The sequence below is a fragment of the Bubalus bubalis genome, chromosome 21 (genome assembly GCF_019923935.1).
Source record: "Bubalus bubalis isolate 160015118507 breed Murrah chromosome 21, NDDB_SH_1, whole genome shotgun sequence".
NCBI lineage: Eukaryota > Metazoa > Chordata > Mammalia > Artiodactyla > Bovidae > Bubalus > Bubalus bubalis.
In genome coordinates, this window is record NC_059177.1 from 32223708 (window position 1) to 32242668 (window position 18961).

Below are 18961 nucleotides of genomic sequence, written 5' to 3' on the forward strand. Positions count from 1 at the left end.
AGATATTTTCCTAATTTATTATAGAAATCCAATTTCTTTGTATGGTTCCTGCTTTGGAAAATGCTTAAGTTGACATCCTTGAAGACTCAAATGTTGTATTTCAAAAGGAACGTAGCAAAGTAACTTCTAAAAACTAATTTACCCATACCCATTCTCTCTCTGTGTCCATCCATTTCCCTGTCCATCTATCATCTATTAACCCATGCTAGAAACAGATGTCATTTGCCTTTCTGCCCTGTTATACATGTTTAAGAGACCTAAGGAGGAGGTTTGCAAAGCTATCTTTATACTTTTCAGAAAGAAGAAATTGAATGGGAGACTTTCATTTCATAATTAAAGAATCTTAATATTAATGTTTTACAATATAAATTCATTGGGAAATAAAGCAGGCTACTCATTTCATTGAACATGTTGAATCGGCCATAAATAGTTACAATTTTTAATTTACTAAGAATGCATGAAATATCTAAGAGTATGAATTACGTCCCAACTGCAGTGAAGTCAGTAGATATTTTGTGGATATTAGACACCAGCCAAGAGTGTCTTGTTCACTCCTTGGAGAGACCAAAGTATGGGCTCAATACGTGCCATATGGCAAAGGTGGGGGGCACTGTGGAGGGTTGGTCCCAGCTTGAATCCTGACAGCACCACTGAAAGGGTAGGTGGCCTTAAGTAAGTCTACTGTGATCTCCTAATCTTTAGTCCCCTGACCTGTGAACTGAGGTAATATTGATATCTCCTCATAGGGTTGTCCCAAGGAGTCAATGAATTAGTATATGTCCACCTCTAGGAACAGATCATTAGCACTTACATGTTTCTGATTTTTGTTGTTGTTATTGACAATATTCTTCCAAAATTCCCAAGGGGACTTTTTATAAGCTGTTACCATTTATAAGAAGAAAGTGTTAAGCGTTCAGTCCTGTCCAATTCTGCAATCCCATGGACGGTAGCCCTCCAGGATCCTCTGTCTGTGGAATTCTCCAGGCGAGAATACTGAAGAACTTGAGCATAAAATGACCACAATTATGGCATAAAAGGAGGATATTGGTGTAAACAATTTAAATGTGGCATACTCTATTGGAGAAAAAAATAATAATAAATGGGAGGACCAATCAAATGGAGGCACAGTAATCCTAAAAATAAAAGTATCCCTGAATGTTCACTCCTGCAAAAAAGCATCTAGAATATTAGGATGGGATACTAACTTTGGTGGGGCTTATTTATTCAAAAGCTTTATTTTAACATCATGACCATAACTTTCTTTCTCGTGATTCATCCTTTCTCCCTCTAATCATCCTTGATTATCTGGTAAGCACCTTGCATTTTTGTTTTTTAAATATGACTAGTTTTTCTTCAGGACACTCCACTGCTACAAGTTCAAATTGTAATCATAAATCGGTGCCAGGGTGCATTTAAGCAATTAGAATGCTGTAATTAACATCTGCTGTGTATGTAATCTAATAATGCTTAAAGATAAATACAGAAGCAGAGAGCTAGGTTCTGAGTCTCTAATGACGATTATTCATCTGTTCTCCAATTGTCTCCCCTCTTATTTATCAGCTGTGGGTGCCTTGGAACCTCCATGCCTATTAGCAGAACCTGACCTATTTAGGCTCCCCTTTCTTGAATCTCTTAATGATTTGGCTGTAGATCACTACACCTCTCGTTTTCAGAGCAGTCTCATGAACACTCACTCCCTTGCTTTGCAACTGTGTTGGTGTGAGAGTTTATTAAAGGGATTCAGATATTGTTGGCAGGAGCCAGTCTCTCTGATGTTTGGCCATGTGACAGTCTCATTCTTCCTGGGTTCAAAAGAAATAAAGCAGAGCCTCCAGATCTCAGAATAGGAGGGGAAGTAAAAAGAACTGGATGGAGGAAGACTCATAGTTCTGATGATATTTTTTGCAGCATCATCTGGTAGAAACTTGTTATTGAAATGTTTGGTTGTTTTTTTCTAAGTATAGATTAATTCATTTAAAATATTTATTGAATGTCCACTATGTGCTAGATACCACACAGGTGCTGTGTGTATAGGGGTGACTTGCAACCTGGTAAACCAAGGGTCCCCAGCTCCAGGATCTAATGCCTGATGATCTGAGGTGGAGCTGATGTAATAATAATAAAAATAAAGTGCACAATAAATGGAATGTGCTTGAGCCATCCCAAAACCACCTCCTCCAATCTGTGGGAAAATTGTCTTCTGCAAAACTGGTCCCTGGTGCCAAAAAGGTTGGGGACCACTGACTTAAGTGGATCTCTGCCCATGTGCGGTTTAGAGTTTTATGAGATTAATACCATATTTCACAAACTGTATCTAATACACAGTTCCCATTCACACTGTCTTAGTAATTAACTTTTGAGCTAGTTTGTTGTTTTTGTTTTTTCCTTTTCGGGACCAGGATCCATCTAGGATCACACATTGCTTTTAGGTGTCATGATATAGTCTCCAAAATGGGAAACAGATGTCCAGTCTTTCCTTGGCTTTTCTTACGCTGGTATTTTTTAAAAGTAAAGGCCTTTTGCCTTGAAGAATGTCTCCCAACTTGTGAAATATGGATTTGTCTAATTCAGCGATTCCAGACATACAGCATGTTGGGTATGTCTCCGGATCATCTGAGAGATTGGCGAAACTACAGAGACCCACAGCCTGCCCTGTTTCACCATATCCTGCTTCATGAGTCTGGGCCTCTCTGTTCTTTATGGCTTTCTTAGTAACTCTACTATACAGGAAAGTTTCAGAGCCATGAGTCTAAAACAATTTCTTTGTGGCAAGAATACTGCTTAAATGATGTTGTGTTTTTCTCAGTGTGTCTCACAAGAGGCTTGCAATGGCAGTAGGCTTTGTTTTTGGTTAAGGTGGTATCTGCCTGGAATTCCCTGGTTGTCCAGTGGTTAGGACTCAGGCTTTCACTGCCATGGCTTGGATTCAATCCCTTGTTGGGGAACTAAGATCCTGCAAGCCTCACAGTGCAGCTAATATCTGCCAGATTTCTCTTCGTCTTTTCTCCTTTGTAAGTACTAACTTGTCTAGAGTCAGCACTTTGAGGCTGTTTGACCATCCTGTTTCCCAACAGTCTTTGACACAGTAATCTTGGCCTCCAGGGGTATTCTTGCCTAAGCCAGTTAGTCCTATGGTTGTTATTGTTCAGTCCCTAAGACCTGTCTGACTCTTTGTGACCCCGTGGACTGCAAGCACTCCAGGCTCCTCTGTCCTTCACCATCTCCTGGAGTTTGCTCAGATTCCTACTCATTGAGTCGGTGATGCTATCTAAGTATCTCATCCTCTGCCACCCTCTTCTTTTCCCTTCAGTCTTTCCTAGCATCATTGTCTTTTCTAATGAGTCAGCTCTTCACATTAGGTGACTACAGTATTAGAGCTTCAGCAACAGTCCCTCCAATAAATATTTAAGGTTAATTTCCTTTAGGATTGACTGGTTTGATCTCCTTGGAGTCCAAGGGACTCTCAGGAGTACTCTGGTTAGTACTATGATATACAGTGATTGTAAATGGTGATTCTCTATTTCTATCACCTTCAATATTTATTAGCAGTCATCTGTAAAGAATAATTTTCCTGTCTTCTCCTCTCTACCTTTTAAAATATTTTTAAGTATCAGCATGAACTTAGGGACTTTTTTCCCCCCTCAGTGTATTTTAATCTCCTCTCTCATTCATTTTGATCCTCTAACTGCTCCCACTGCCATAGCCTTGGAATCAGCCCTTTTGGTTTCAGTGGAGAATGATATCTAGAAACCAGGGTCTCTTTGGAACTTCATTCCAAGAACAAAAATGTGTGCCATCTGTCCACCAAAAAATAACATGCATTTCACAAACCATACCTGGGCTCCACCATGGAAAAAGATGATCTGATTCACTTATTCTTGTTTCCATATCCTTTTTTCTCATTTCCATACCTGTATATTCAGTTCTGTTATCCTCCCACAACCCAGCACTAATTCACATCCTGCATACTTTTTTCTCTTGGCTCCTATCTTCATTGTGATCTAGTTTCTGAGAAGCAGTCCATCCAGATACTTTGGTCCTACTACTTATATCTTTGAAACTGTGATACACACCCATGGAACACCTGCGCTTGGTTGTTCTCATGGTTCAGATAGCTGGAAATCAAGGCAAATCAACTGCACAGTGAATCAGGAAACATCCTTCCTTTTTTAAAAAGGAAAGATAAAAATGCTCCCTCTCACAACTTTTTCGGTTACTACTCTTCTAGTTGATATTCTACAAATGTTCTGAGTACTTGCTGTCTGCCAGGCAGTGTTCTAGGTGCTGGAGATATAGCTAGGGCCAGAATAGATAAAAACCCATGCCCTAGGATCTTAACCTGTTAGATAGAGGTGATGGGGGATATGGAGACAATAAAGAAGATAAGTAAGGTTGTACTACATTCGAAGGTGGAAACACAGTCACCATACACAGTAGCACAGATTACTCAATTCCCGACTCTGTACCCAAAGGAGACCTTGGACCTGAGCAACTCAGGATCAAACTGACATTAAGTAAAATGGGGAAAATGGGAAAAACTGAGGGAAAATTGGTAGTTCTGTTTTTTTCCTTCTCTTTATATTAAAGTGTACACGTAGGAAAGTGTATATGATGTAAGGGTGCAGTTCAATGAACTTTCACAAATTGAACACATACGTGCGACTGGCATCACTGTCAAGGAAACAAACATTACCAATACGTGAGAAGTCTCCCACATGTTGTTCCAGTCATTAATTCCCCCACTACCAAGACTTATATTAGCATTTATTAGTTTGGGCTGATTTTGTATTTTATAAAACTGAAGTCCTACAGTTTATACCTTTTAGACATATAGCTTCTTTTGCTCAAATTATATTTATGAGATTCATTCATGTTGCTGTGTGTAGTTGCAGCCAGTTTATTCATTTTCCCCACTGAATGGCAGTTCAGAGTATGAGTATACCACAGTTTATTGGCTTCTCTGGTGCCTCAGCTGCTAAAGAATCCACCTGCAATGCGGGAGACCTAGGTTCAATCCCCAGGTTGGGAAGATCCCTGGGAGAAGGGAATGGCTACCCACTCCAGTATTCTGGCCTGGAGAATTCCACGGACTGTATATCCATGGAGATGCAAAGAGTCGGACAAGACTGAGCGACTTTGATTTTCACATGTATGTAAACGGGCTTTTGGGTAGCTTGCAGTATTTGGTTATCACCAGTAGAACTGCCATAATGGTCCTAGCACCTGCTCTTTCGAGGGCATATGTAAACATATTTGTTATGTGTGTACCTAGGAGTAGACTTGCTGTAGCATACTGCATGTGTGTGGTGTGCTTTAGTGGACCTTACCAAAAAGTTAGTCCAGAACTAACTTAAGTTGGTCCACCGGCAATGTTTGGAAGAAGTGCTATTTTGATGTGTTAAGTAAAATGTCTTCTTTAGTACAGTGCCATCAGTTATACCACCATACATTGCAAAGAACTGAACCAAAATATTATTTACAAACAATTTCACTACGTGTCTAGGAAATAAAAATGAATTAGCCAAACTTTATTAGCATTATTGGCTTTGGTGAAGAAATTAAATATAAGTTAAATACACTAAAAATAATAATAATAATCCTACATAAGGATAACCAGATTAGTAGAATGAAAAAAAAGTGGCTTATTTATATAGGAAAATGTAAAAGACTGATTATTAATCCTGACACAGGATGTAGGTGATCTGCATGTTATATCATGAAGCTTTATGATCACTTTAGAGCAATTTCAATAGAGATGTGTTATAGTTCCAAAGAGGAAGACAAATTACTCTTATCTTTTTAAAAGCTTGATGAGATTATTTTTAAAATTTCTTTAAAAACGTAAGTGGAAAAGAATATCAAAGATTATTATGGAAAGTTAAAGCTTTTCTCAGATACAGAGACATAGTATAAAGGAAGAGTGATGAAATGTTATGGAACTACATGAAAATTGAGCAGTGTCCCAGACCAAAGTAGAGAGCTGTAGATATAATGATATATAAGGATGTAAAAAGCAACATGGTAAACATCAGTGCAGAGAGATTAACACTAAGAGTCTTGAGGGGCTACTCTTCATGATAAATGCTTTATATTTATACTTCATGCTCCAAACAACTCAGTACTTCAATATTATCACTCCCCATTTTACAGAGGAGGAACTGAGGAGTTTCAGAAAAAAATTACGTACTCAAGGACCCATAGATTCTTCCAGTGTGGGAGGCCCAAGTCCAGTCTGACTTCACAGGAGAAGGAGAGAATGCCAGAGGTGAACAGCTTGAAGGACACAATTTCTGCTCCATAGACCAGACAAAGCATTAGTATTGGTAGCTCAAGTTGTAAAAATAAATTCTAAAATAGCTAAGTGAAAAAAAGGGTCATTTCACAGATAGGCAATAGTAAATAATAGGCAATTGCAAGGGAAATCCTGAAGTTGGTTAGTAATCAAAAATTTACAAGCTGAAACAATTTTGCAGTATTATTTTGCACCTTTCTAATTAACAAAATCAGGTTTTTAATTTGATGTGGTTTATAAAATATATATACATTTCCCTAAGGTGAAAAAATTAGTAAGCATGTTTGATATCTTGATCCAGGTGATGGTTATGTGAGTATATACACACATCAAAATTCATCAAGCTGCACAGAGTTGTGCATTTTACCATATATACTTCAATAAAAAGGGGAAAAAAAAACTCTAAAATGTGTTAAGTGATGAAATAAGAATTATTTGTGAGAAAACAAAGGTGGAAATAATTAGAAGCTGCCAAGTTAAGGTTAGTGTAAAACATTCAACATGGTGAATATAAAGCCATTTAGCTACAAATTTGAAATCCATTTTCCCTTAAGAGCCAACGCTTGAGGGTGTTACAATCACTTACATAAAGCACAATGGTCATTAAGGTTAAAAACAAAGCAGCTGCTGAAAAGAACATAGTTATCACTGGTCCTAAGAATCAGAAACTGCTCTCATGGGTCCTCGTAAAGGGATATTATATGGTGTAATGAACCATGTCCTGAACAACACACCTAAAGTTATTAAAATAATGAATTTCTGAGGCTTATTTCTTATTTTGTTTCTCATCATAAGCCGGAAGAGTGGTGCTAGAACACAGTTTAAAAAGGAAAAAGAGTTTTACCTGGGGAAATCCTTTTGGTTCTGGTTTGTAGGTTTCTGATGTTTCTAGCTTAATCTAGGAATAAATTTAGTGAATCTAGAGCAATGGTTCTCAATTCGTGTTCCCAAAGGAACCCTTTGGCAACTCTGGAGACATTTTTGGTTGTCACAACTTGGGGAGGCTGCTACTGGAATCTAGTGAGCAGAGGCTGGGAGCGATGCTTAATACTCTACAATGTACAGGACAGACCACCTACCTCCATGAAGAAATTATCTTCTTGTTAGCTGTACTGAGGTCAATCTGAAAGAACAAATGGAGACAATATTCACTGAGACCATCCTCTGTGGACATTGCCTCTCACAACTAGCTTGGATGAAAAAGGAGAAAGTACTGGCTTATTTACACATGGGGAGAAGGGAGTGCAAGTGTGGTATTTATGGCCTGGCCCTTTAGGGGCATGATAACTCCTAGAAAATAGGAAATTTTATTTCCTTTCACCAGGCAAGTATGTTTTTATGGCCTAGCGAGAACTGTCTTGTTAGATGGTAGGTAGGTATTAAGTGTTGATGTGGACCCTTCCCTGCCTGATTGTATACAAAATTAGTCAGCCAGTTGCTCTGGTTTCTCTTGCCTGGCAGAGTCCTCCCTCCATGTAGTCGTGTGCACAGAAGGTATTAGAGAGGCTCCCAGGATCCTCTAGTACCAACTCATTCATTTGTGTCCTTATCCCACTGGTTCATCTCACTGTTTGCAGGCTTACTAGTAAACCAAGGTAAGAGCATGTAGGTAGCAAACAAGGTATCATTCTTTACAGGTTTTGAACTTTAACCAGGCTTTGAAGTCTGGCCCAGCCTAGCAGTGGATACAGTCAATACCCAACACCAATATTAAGACGCTCCTTTCTGTCCATCTACGGTCGCTGATTGTCTCTGGTCCACATCTTCCCATTGTCATTCATCACCAGAGAGATCCCTTAGTTCTAATTTGGAAAATCCCTAGGGAGAAGTCTTTGAACCATCCTCCATCTCTCGCCCACAGAAGGATGATTGTATTTCCATTAGATCCAGTGAGGAAGGAAGCAAGCAGTTCTCCAAAAGAATGGGATGGTCTGAAAGTGGGGGCAGAGGGGAGTCGGGGTGGAAGGGAGAGGAAATCAAAACAAATAGATATCCAGCACTCCAGGAAAATACATCCGTTTTTAAACAAGCTTTTTATTTTGAAATAATTTCAAACTTACAGAAGAATTGCCCGAATAGCACAAGAAATGCCAGTATGTTTGCCAAGCCAAATTCACCAATTGTTGACATTTTCCACATTTGTACTGTTTCTCTCTCTCCCCCTACACACCTCCAGATGTGTTTCATTTTTTTTCCTGAATCATTTGTGAGTAAGTTACACTATTTACCCGTAAATATTTCACGGTGTATTTCTTGGGATCAAGAACATCTCTTATAGAACCATATGACAGTGATCACATTCAAAAGACTTAACCTTGAACCTATATGTTGCCTAACATACAGTTCAGTTTTATATCAGTAGTGCCTTTATAACAGCTTTCCCTCTTGATCCAGAGGGATCAAGCATTTGATGTAATACACAGCATTTAGTTATTAGAACTCTTTAACCTTCTTTGCTTGCAAATAGTTCGTCAGCCTTTCTTTGGCATTCATCACACTGACATTTTTGAAGAGTACGGGCCAGATGTTTGTCTCAAGGTTCCTCATAATTAGATCTAGTGATGTATTTTTGGCAGGAATACTACCCAGCAGTATGCTGGAGTCAGTCAGTACCAGCTATGAGAGCCAATTCTCACATAACTTCCCAACGCTATGTTCTGTAATACCATAATGACAGCTTGAAATCCACTATGGTGGGAATGTTTACATGTTGATTTCATGGAAATCAACAAATTCTACAAATCAGTTCTTGTACCCCCTTCCCCATTTCTGGTTGTGAAACATTTACATGTACTAGCACAGCACTGTATATAGATGAAGTTACACCCTTTTCAGGGCTTCCCTGGTGGCTCAGGTAGTAAAGAATCTGCCTTCAGTGCAGAATACCTGGGTTCAATCCTGGGGTCCGAAAGATCCCCTGGAGAAGGAAATGGCTACCTACTCTAGTATTCTTGCCTGGAGAATTCCTTGGACAGAGGAGCCTGGTGGGCTACAGTCCATGGGATTGCAAAGAGTTAGATACAACTGAGCGACTTACACACACACACACACATTCTTCTCAGTACATATCATCAGAAGGCACATGAGGCTGGTTTTCCTAATTACTGGTGATATCTCATCCCTTGGGTAGGATAGTACTTGTCAGGTTTCAACATTGAGGAATTACTGTTTTCCCCTTTGTAATTAATTTTCCCCTGTAGAGTAACCCTTTGTGATTATGTAAATATTCTGACCTGTTTCTCTTCTAATTTTCACCCAATTTTTTTTTTTTAGATTTTTCTTATAAAAGTAGTTTTACTTGGTTTTCTTAGCATTTGAATATATACCAAATGAATAGCATTTGAATATATATCTATATATATATAAAATATATAGCAATATATTTAAAAAACCAATCGTTATTTTTATTTATTGAAGTTTATTACCTGCATCAATACTGCATGAATCAGTACATCAGTACTAATTGTTGCAAACAGTAATTTTTTATCTCTTTCATTTCTTCTACATTTATTTGTTAATGTTCTACAAGTTAATTCTTTTTTTTTTTTTTGTAGATTTAACCCTAAAGTAATAGACTTGGAAACAAACTGGGATTTCTCAACATTTTATCAAGTAGTTCTCAATCCTAATGTCTGTGACCAGATTATTAATGTTCACTGCTATAGTTCAGAATAAGTTTCCGTGGAGGACTGTATCAATACAGAAAATGCAGAATGGGTCTTCAAAAATAGCTTTCCCATTCTACTGTCAATATGTGTGTTTGATGGTGACATGCTGTCCTACCAACAGGATAAGTGGCATTGGAGTCATTTTTCTGGCCTCATCTGATTGCATTTTTACCGGAAGCATGCTTTTAGAAGATTCCTGGTGAGATTTGCACTGGAGTCACAGCTAATTCAGTTAACTAACGCATGGTAGAGCAGAAAGAGTGCAGAGTCAACATCTGCTGGGCGATTGAGTAGTACGCTTCTCGTTCCTGTTCCTCAGTGCCATCACTGAGGATGTAAAATCACAGGAGTCATGTTTTCACTAAGTTCCCTTGCAAGTTCTAAAACTTTCTTTTATCCTGTTCACCTACTTGGGAATCAAAACCTAGAGTTCACCTCATTAGCATGATGTCTTGATCAACTGGGCTAACAAGCCAAAGACAAGGATAGGATGTCCAAAGTGGAGCCTGAACCCAGTGCCCTAGTGATGGAATCCATAATCCAGTTAAATTAGCAGTGGGAATGTAGCCCCAGCACTTGGTACTGTTTCATGTTACCTCTGTGCATTCAGCTACATCATTTGACTCACATCTCTACTTCTCTTTGTTTATCCTTAACAGTCATGGAAACCCACTGAAGGATCCCATTACCCCTGTCTTTGAGGTGATCCCTTTCTCAAGTGTTAGCTTGCCCAATACCTATAATGTTACCGCTGTTGCCATGGTTGTAAGTGAAAGAAATGTTCTCTCCAGAGCAGACTGCAGTTTCTAAAGAACTTTTACCCTTCAGGCATGAAATTCTAGAATTCTGTATAAGTCTTAATTAAGTTTCACCATATGAAAGCACTGAGAACCAGGCAAAATCGTATTATTCTTGGTTCATCCATTGTTTGGGATGAACTCCACACACAGGTCAGATAACCTTGACAATCAGTACTGGAACTTAAAATAAAATATGTTGCCTTGGATTTCCAGGACAGTGGTTAACTAAAAGGTGAGGTGGGGGCTAAGATGTTTAAAAGAATGTGGAGCTTTGTCAAACCAGGCATTGTCCTCTCCTCCTGGAATGGTACTTTTCAAGGACCGTACCTCTGCATCCCCCCGGTGCCTTCCTCCACCACAATTGTGTTGGGGCCACTGTGTAGGTGGCTGGAGCAGTCAAACAGACTTAATTTGAAGAAAGTAGGGAAAACCACTAGACCATTCAGATATGACCTAAATCAAATCACTTTCGATTATACAGTGGAAGTGGGAAATAGATTTAAGGGACTAGACCTGATAGAGTGCCTGATGAACTATGGACAGAGGTTTGTGACACTGTACAAGAGACAGGGATCAAGACCATCCCCAAGAAAAAGAAATGCAAAAAAGCAAAATGGCTGTCTGAGGAGGCCTTACAAATAGCTCTCTGAGGAGGCCTTACAAATAGCTGTGAAAAGAAGAGAAGCTAAAGGCAAAGGAGAAAAGGAAAGATATACCCAATTTGAATGCAGAGCTCCAAAGAATAGCAAAGAGAGATAAGAAAGCCTTCCTCCATGATCAGTGCAAAGAAATAGAGGAAAACAATAGAATGGGAAAGAATAGAGATCTCTTCAAGAAAATTAGAGATACCAAGGGAACATTTCATGCAAAGATGGGCTCAAAATGGTATGGACCTAACAGAAGCAGAAGATATTAAGAAGAGGTGGCAAGAATGCACAGAAGAACTGTACAAAAAAGATCTTCACGACCCAGATGATCACGATGGTGTGATCACTCACCTAGAGCCAGACATCCTGGAATGTGAGGTCAAGTGGGCCTTAGGAAGCATCACTACAAACAAAGCTAGTGGAGGTGATAGAATTCCGAATGAGCTATTTCAAGTCCTAAAAGATGATGCTGTTCAAGTGCTGCACTCAATATGTCAGCAAATTTGGAAATCTCAGCAGTAGCCACAGGACTAGAAAAGATCAGTTTTCATTCCAGTCCCAAAGAAAGGCAATGCCAAAGAATGCTCAGACTACCGCACGATTGCACTCATCTCACACACTACTAAAGTAAATGCTCAAAATTCTCCAAGGCTTCAACAATATGTGAACCATGAATTTCCAGATGTTCAAGCTGGTTTTAGCAAAGGCAGAGGAACCAGAGATAACGTCCGCTAGATCATCAAAAAGGCAAGAGGGTTCCAGAAAAACATCTATTTCTGCTTTATTGACTATGCCAAAGTCTTTGACTGTGTGGATGACAACAAACTGGAAAATTCTAAAAGAGATGGGAATACCAGACCACCTTACCTGCCTCTTGAGAAATCTGTTTGCAGGTCAGGAAGCAACAGTTAGAACTGGACATGGAACAACAGACTGGTTCCAAATAGGAAAAGGAGTACGTCAAGGCTGTATATTGTCACCCTGCTTATTTAACTTCTATGCAGAGTACATCATGAGAAATGCTGGGCTGGATGAAGCACAAGCTGGAATCAAGATTGCCGGGAGAAATATCAATAACCTCAGATATGCAGGTGACATCACCCTATGGCAGAAAGTGAAGAAGAACTAAAGAGCCTCTTGATGAAAGTGAAAGAGGAGAGTGAAAAAGTTGGCTTAAAACTCAACATTCAGAAACTAAGATCGTGACATCTGGTCCCATCACTTCATGGTAAATAGATGGGGAAACAGTGTCAGACTTTATTTTTTGGGGCTCCAAAATCACTGCAGATGGTGATTACAGCCATGAAATTAAAAGACGTTTACTCCTTGGAAGTGTCACGCAAGTGTATGTTCCTCGGCTCTTTGTCTCGTCACAACAAAGATTTGGAGTGACGGACATTAAAACCCCCTCCATGTGTCACAGCTCTCGGGTCTTGGATAGACTGTGTTATAGCTCTCAGGTCTCAAAAGGACCATGTTATAGCTCTTAGACAAATCAGTGTTACAGCTCAGTGTTACAGCTCTATTTTATTTAGAAGATAGCAGGAAAATCCATCGAGGCGTGAGGGCACGTCGATCCAAAGACATGAGGAGAAGAGCGCCCCAGCATGCGGAAGAGAGAGAGAGAGAGTTAGCTTTGGCTCCTCTATTTATATGTTTATCTCTCCCTGGGCCTGTCCTCTGTAAATTGGGCCAGTCAGGAGTGGTATTTGTTTTACCTGAGGTCCTCACTCCGGTCCTCGGACCTTCTTTTGTTCTATTTTCTCAGGCTTTTCCCTTCCTTGTCTTTTAGCCACCACCATTTTGGACTCTTTTTTCCTATTTTACCTACCTAACAGAAGGAAAGTTATGACCAACCTAGACAGCATATTAAAAGGCAGAGACATTTCTTTGCCAACAAAGGTCCATCTCGTCAAGGCTGTGGTTTTTCCAGTAGTCATGTATGGATGTGAGAGTTGGACTATAAAGAAAGCTGAGTGCCAAAGAATTGATGCTTTTGAACTGCGGTGTTGAAAAAGACTCTTGAGAGTCCCTTGGACTGCAAGGAGATCCAACTAGTCCATCCTAAAGGAGATCAGTCCTGAGTGTTCATTGGAAGGACTGATGTTGAAGCTGAAACTCCAATACTTTGGCCACCTCATGCGAAGAGCTGACTCATTGGAAAAGATCCTAATGCTGGGAGATTGAAGGCAGGAGAAGAAGGGGACGACAGAGGATGAGATGGTTGGATGGCATCACCGACTCAATGGACATGAGTTTGGGTAAACTCTGGGAGTTGGTGATGGACAGGGAGGCCTGGCGTGCTACAGTCCATTGGGTGAAAAAGAGTTGGACATGACTGAGCGACTGAACTGAACTGAACTGTGTAGGTGAAAAAATCCACAGGTGAGGTTCGTATTTGCCTCCCTATTCCTCTAGAGCTGTCCCAGCCTGGTACTTTTCATACCTCAGCTCCTCATTTCAGCATTTTCAATATTTAATGACTCTTCTAAGTTAGAGAAATATTTGGCAGCTTCCTTAAAAGTATCTGTTTGAGGTCTTTTTATCTGCTGGACTTCCATTTACTAAATTGAAAAGTTGGTGTGTAAAATACTGTTCAAATGACTCATCTAAGATTCTGATGAAGCAGAGGGGTCACAGGGTGGCAGAGGAGTTGGCAATAATTTTCAATATATTTTATTCATCTTTAGTTTAGGTTTTTTTTTTTTTGTTTTTTTTTTTTTAATATTTGAACTAACACACTTGATGTCTCTCCAATTTTAAGACAAATTTGACTTAACGAGGTCAGGTCTAATTTCAAACTCAAATATGTTTTTTAGCACCCCTCCCCCCAGAAGCTCCCCTCTCTCTGCATGAGTTTCTTTTTCTTTGAAGAGAAGGGATTCAGCCTTTCTAAAATTTAAATCTTGATCAGCGCCTTCCTCACCTGTTGGATTAACTGCTTCATCATCTTTCACCAGATTAGAAAACCACTGTCTCTTGCCTGAAAGACAGAGGGCAATTGATTTCTGCAATCAACCTGGCTTCTTTGATTTTATAATCTGTTTCTAGAGATTATAGGCGAGCTTTGAATTCCAAGGCTCTGGGCCTGTCAGCTTTTGAAGCAAAAAACTTTGAAGCAGATCCTCTGCCTCAGGTTTCAGAAGGAATACTTAGATGTTGGCAAATGAAGTTAATTTGTTTTCATTCTGTAATAAAAGGGAAACACAGATAATTATCACTGCTGACATTGTAACATCCCCGATTTGGGGGTTGTATATTTTTATTTTATGAGTTCTAAAAGAATTGTTGTTACTAGTTTTTGTTTTTTGGGTTTTTTTTTTTCCTTTTTTTGAGAAGCCCAGTCAAGTCATTTGGAAACTTGAGAGAGAAGCATAAACCTTCCAGAAATTCTCACTGAGCTAACTGCTCCTATAAACCTACCTAATGCGCATTTACTTTAAAACTACTAAAGTACTTACCAGTGATACACTTGGTGTAATTACAAAACTCTTCAGCCCAGATTCAACATGTAGAAAGGAGAAAGAAAATGTGCAGGGCCATTTGCAGACCTGTGTTCTTAAACACTATGCAGTCTGAGTACTAATTATACAGGATTTACACAAGGAGAGGGTTATATGGAATTGTTTTAGCATGTGGTAATGCTTATAAGCTAGCATCTTACCCCCAAAAATTGTTTTTTAAATAATGACCCTAGTCTACTACTCAGTGTTGAATTTATCATACAATGCAATAATGGTATTTACTTATGTCATTACATTTAACAAAATAAACAAAGGTATATGTGAGTATTATTGATAGAGGCAGTCCCCCATCCCCCGCCCCGCCCCCCCCTCCGACACACACACACTTGTGTATCCCTTCCTGAGTAAGTATTCCTGTTAATTACAGCCTGAAACTCCTATTCTTCTTTGGGATCTTAAAAAATAAAATACTGGAAAAAGGATAAATTAGGATTCATCAAACTTCAGTATAAAGCAACAGAATTTTAGCCTTTTAAGCATTTGCTGTAACTGGTTCTTAAGGCTTTACATTTTCTCTATAAAACTATAAATATTAATTCAAGAGTCTCATTGACACAGAAGTGGAACTTACATTTTTTATAATATTTGCATTGTGTATGTATACCAAAATAATTGCTATGATGCAGGAAAACACTGAACAAACTAAGAAAATCGGAGCGTAAAAATGAACTTAGATAAAAATTATTCATGCATTTAGAGTCTGTCTGAATTTTCAGTCATATGTGTTCCTTCCAGAATACTGCTCTCAAAACACAATTTCCCACAGCAAATTAAAGCGCGCACTCTCTCTCTCTCTTTTACACACACACACACACACCCTGTGGCTTCCCCTTAACCCTGGATGTGTCTCTCCACGCCCCCCTCCCTTTCCTCTGGAATGGTATGATCTGCATTTGATCGTAAACTGGAGGTGCCAAGCTGTGACAGCTTCCCGAACTGCACAGCCATTTGCTACGACCTAGGGCAGCCTGTGTTCAGTGATGCTTTCCTTTTCCTCCGACAGGGGCAAATCGAAGTAGACAGCGAAACTATCTTCAGGTTAGCGGCACTCATTCTACAGGTAAGAACTGACAAACCGCTCTTTACTTGCTTGTTTTGTGTATTGGGTTTTGTGAACTGCCTGAAATTCGAAAACTTTTGCATGGGCCAGTAGCTGATGTTCTAAAGTCGCCTGGTTGTTTGCCAGAATAAGATGTGAGCCACCGTGTTCTGTTTTCGTGTGGTTTGCATGATGAGGGAGAATGTGGCATTGTGTGTCTCAGAAGAAAATGAAATTTAGACTTCACTGAGGAAGGAGTGTTAAGACCATATTCCTGGCAAAGAGCTCTGGGTGGCAGTTGTCACAACAGCTGTAATCTGCATTTAAATTTAGTAACTTTTGTATACTTTTGCTTGAGGTTGAGTTAAAGAGCCCTTTAATTCTTAAAGGCATGCATAGTAGAAAAACAGTGGGTTCTATGCTGGTTTAAAAAAAGAAAGTAAATGGCATGTGTTGGTTTATCTGTGTAATGATTTAAAAGGTCTGCATCCAGACTAAAAAGTGTGCTGCTCTGGTAGACAAGCATTTATCACGTGATCTTCGAAACTTAAAAGGAGAAATAACCATCTATGCGTTTTCAGATAGATTTGTCTTGTCTGTGAAAAAACAAGAAAAATTAATGAGTAATAGCAATGTCCTAAATGCCACATTTTTCTCCAGTGTGCTAAATAGGGAAAATGTTCCTTGTGAAAAAAAAAAAAAAAATTCGAAACAAAACTTGGGCATTTTAAGAGTAGACAATGATCAAGAGTAAAAATTCTTTTAGCTTGATTAACATCAGTACAAACTGATCATCTCTCTCTTTTTTTTTTTTTTTAGGAAGCCAAAGGGGATTATACCAGGTATGGTTCCTTTTCTGATATAATTATGCAGAATAACTCGCTGAATCTTTTAATGCTATTTTAAATAACAATGGATGCAAAATCAAAAGAAAGTAGATCCCTAGGCGAGAGACGGAGGTCTCTTTCCTCTTCAAATAGAAACCTATTCTTTTGTGAATGAATCCAGGCAATGAAGCTTTCCAAGCTGGAGTGACAGAACTTGTTCTCAGAAATGCTCCAAAGTTCTATTTTCTGTCATCTGTTAGCAAATGAAAAAATCTATAAAAAGCTTGGGTAACCCGTGCTGATTTTTTAAACTTATACTAATCCTGTGTTTGAAGAGATATACTATAAGCACAAAAAGATTAAATCCATCAGCTGCTTAGTTAAGGGATTAATAGGGGCTTTCTTTTTGCAGCTGCCCTGAAGGGGCCTCACCCTTCATACACTTGACCTAACAGTTGTATTATTGCCACCGAGACACTTACTGGTCCTAACTGCCTAACTGGCCAAATCATCAGAGAGTGTTTATATTTGAATTCACCCTCCTCTGTCCTCTCCAGTCTGTTCTTTTCATGCAATAGTTGCCATTGGAGGTAGTAGAAAGGGTTAAAGGTGGAGGCCAGGCCTCCGATTCAAAACAGCTCACAGGCTGACGACTGGCTGAAAGCCTCGTCTCGACCGTGTTAATGTTCCACTCCAGGTAAACTTTACCAGTAAATTATTTACAGATCAACTAGTATTCATTCCCCGCCAAGTCTTTGACTAGTGTGCTCCTTAACAGACTGATAACCAGATCATGCCTTCCAGGCTTGAAAACTTGGAGTCACAGAGTCATGCTTCACTTCAGAAACTCAGTGCACTTTCCACATCTGCCCATTTAATTTGATAGAATGACTGAGGCATCCACTTAACATGCCAAGATCCACTCACCGCATTCTCTTTTTAGCTCTGTTCTGTGATTAAAAAAAAAAATTTTAGGTTAGTGAATAAGCTTTGAAGGAATCATAAAAATTACTGAAAGTGCAAGTCACTCAGTCGTGTCCGACTCTGTATAGTCCGTGGAGTTCTCCAGGCCAGAATACTGGACTGGGTAGCCTTTCCCTTCTCCAGGGGATCTTCCCAACCCAGGGATTGAACCAAGTTCTGCATTGCAAGTGAATTCTTTACCAGCTGAGCCACAAGGGAAGGCCAAGAATACTGGAGTGGGTAGCCTATTCCTTCTCCAACAAATCTTCCCTGATAGCTTCTTTGATATTTTTTTTTAATTAAAAGAAAATGTCAAGGCATAAAAAGAAGATAAATTAGTCTCTAGGTCGTTAACATCAAGAGCGGCTGTGTTCTCCACTCTTGTCTTCCCTGGAGGAGCCATATTTCCTAGGAAGATCAGATATGCAAGGAATTCCTTCGCTAGGGGCTGAGTCTGAAGTTGATTTATAAATGAAGGCTTTCAGGGCCAACAACTCAGACTCCACTGTTTGTGGACTGCTAACCCTTCCTCCCCCACTTTCTCCTGGTCAAGCATGTGATGGACACCCTCTGAGCCTCATTTCCCCATCAAGATAATGGCACCTCCTTCACAGGTCTGTTGTGAGATTAACTGTATGGAAACATTGCCCAGAGCAGTATCTGGCGTGCAGCAAGCTCTCTATACACTTTGGCCGTTATTATTAGCTATTAAAGTATCATTATTTCCCTCTTCATTATCATCATCCTGTCCCATCTCTTGGCAACCTCTGAAGAGCTTTTTGGGACCTACACAGGTATGAAGAAGCTGTAATCACATGGCAGGGGAAAGAATGAAAGAGAAAAAGGTTGATTCCGCAAACCTCCTTTAGGGAAAATGGCTTGCCTGAGGCAGAAGAAGTCTTAAAAAGAACTGTACTTGGGTAGCCCAGACCTTTTAGCCCTAAGATGTCAAGTTTGGAGAGTTAGTCTGGCCAAACCGAAGTTAATCGTTTTCCTTAATTTCAGTGTGTTCCTGGTGCTTTCCTGAGTGATTACTAAAGAAATGGTGGACAGTGTTTTGAAATTGTCTAAACCATGCTGAGTAGTAGAAGGAGCTTGGGACTGGGAATCATGAAACCAGCACCATGAAATTGAATGAGCCCTGTGCTCATTCTCAGCCTCCATTTCCTCATCTGTAAATTGGGACTGAAGAAAATGAGAC

General features: G+C 39.5%; 1 protein-coding gene across 10 annotated transcripts in view; it reads left to right on the top strand.

Moving 5' to 3' along the window:
* FRMD4B (FERM domain containing 4B) overlaps nt 1-18961 on the top strand; it is a 352925-nt gene that overhangs the window by 262356 nt on the left and 71608 nt on the right. For all 10 annotated transcript variants that reach the window (XM_044933559.2, XM_044933558.2, XM_044933560.2 and 7 more), the window contains 2 exons: nt 15935-15991; nt 16790-16812. In XM_044933559.2, the coding sequence (XP_044789494.1) occupies nt 15935-15991; nt 16790-16812 (80 nt within the window). The remainder of the gene's footprint in view (nt 1-15934; nt 15992-16789; nt 16813-18961) is intronic.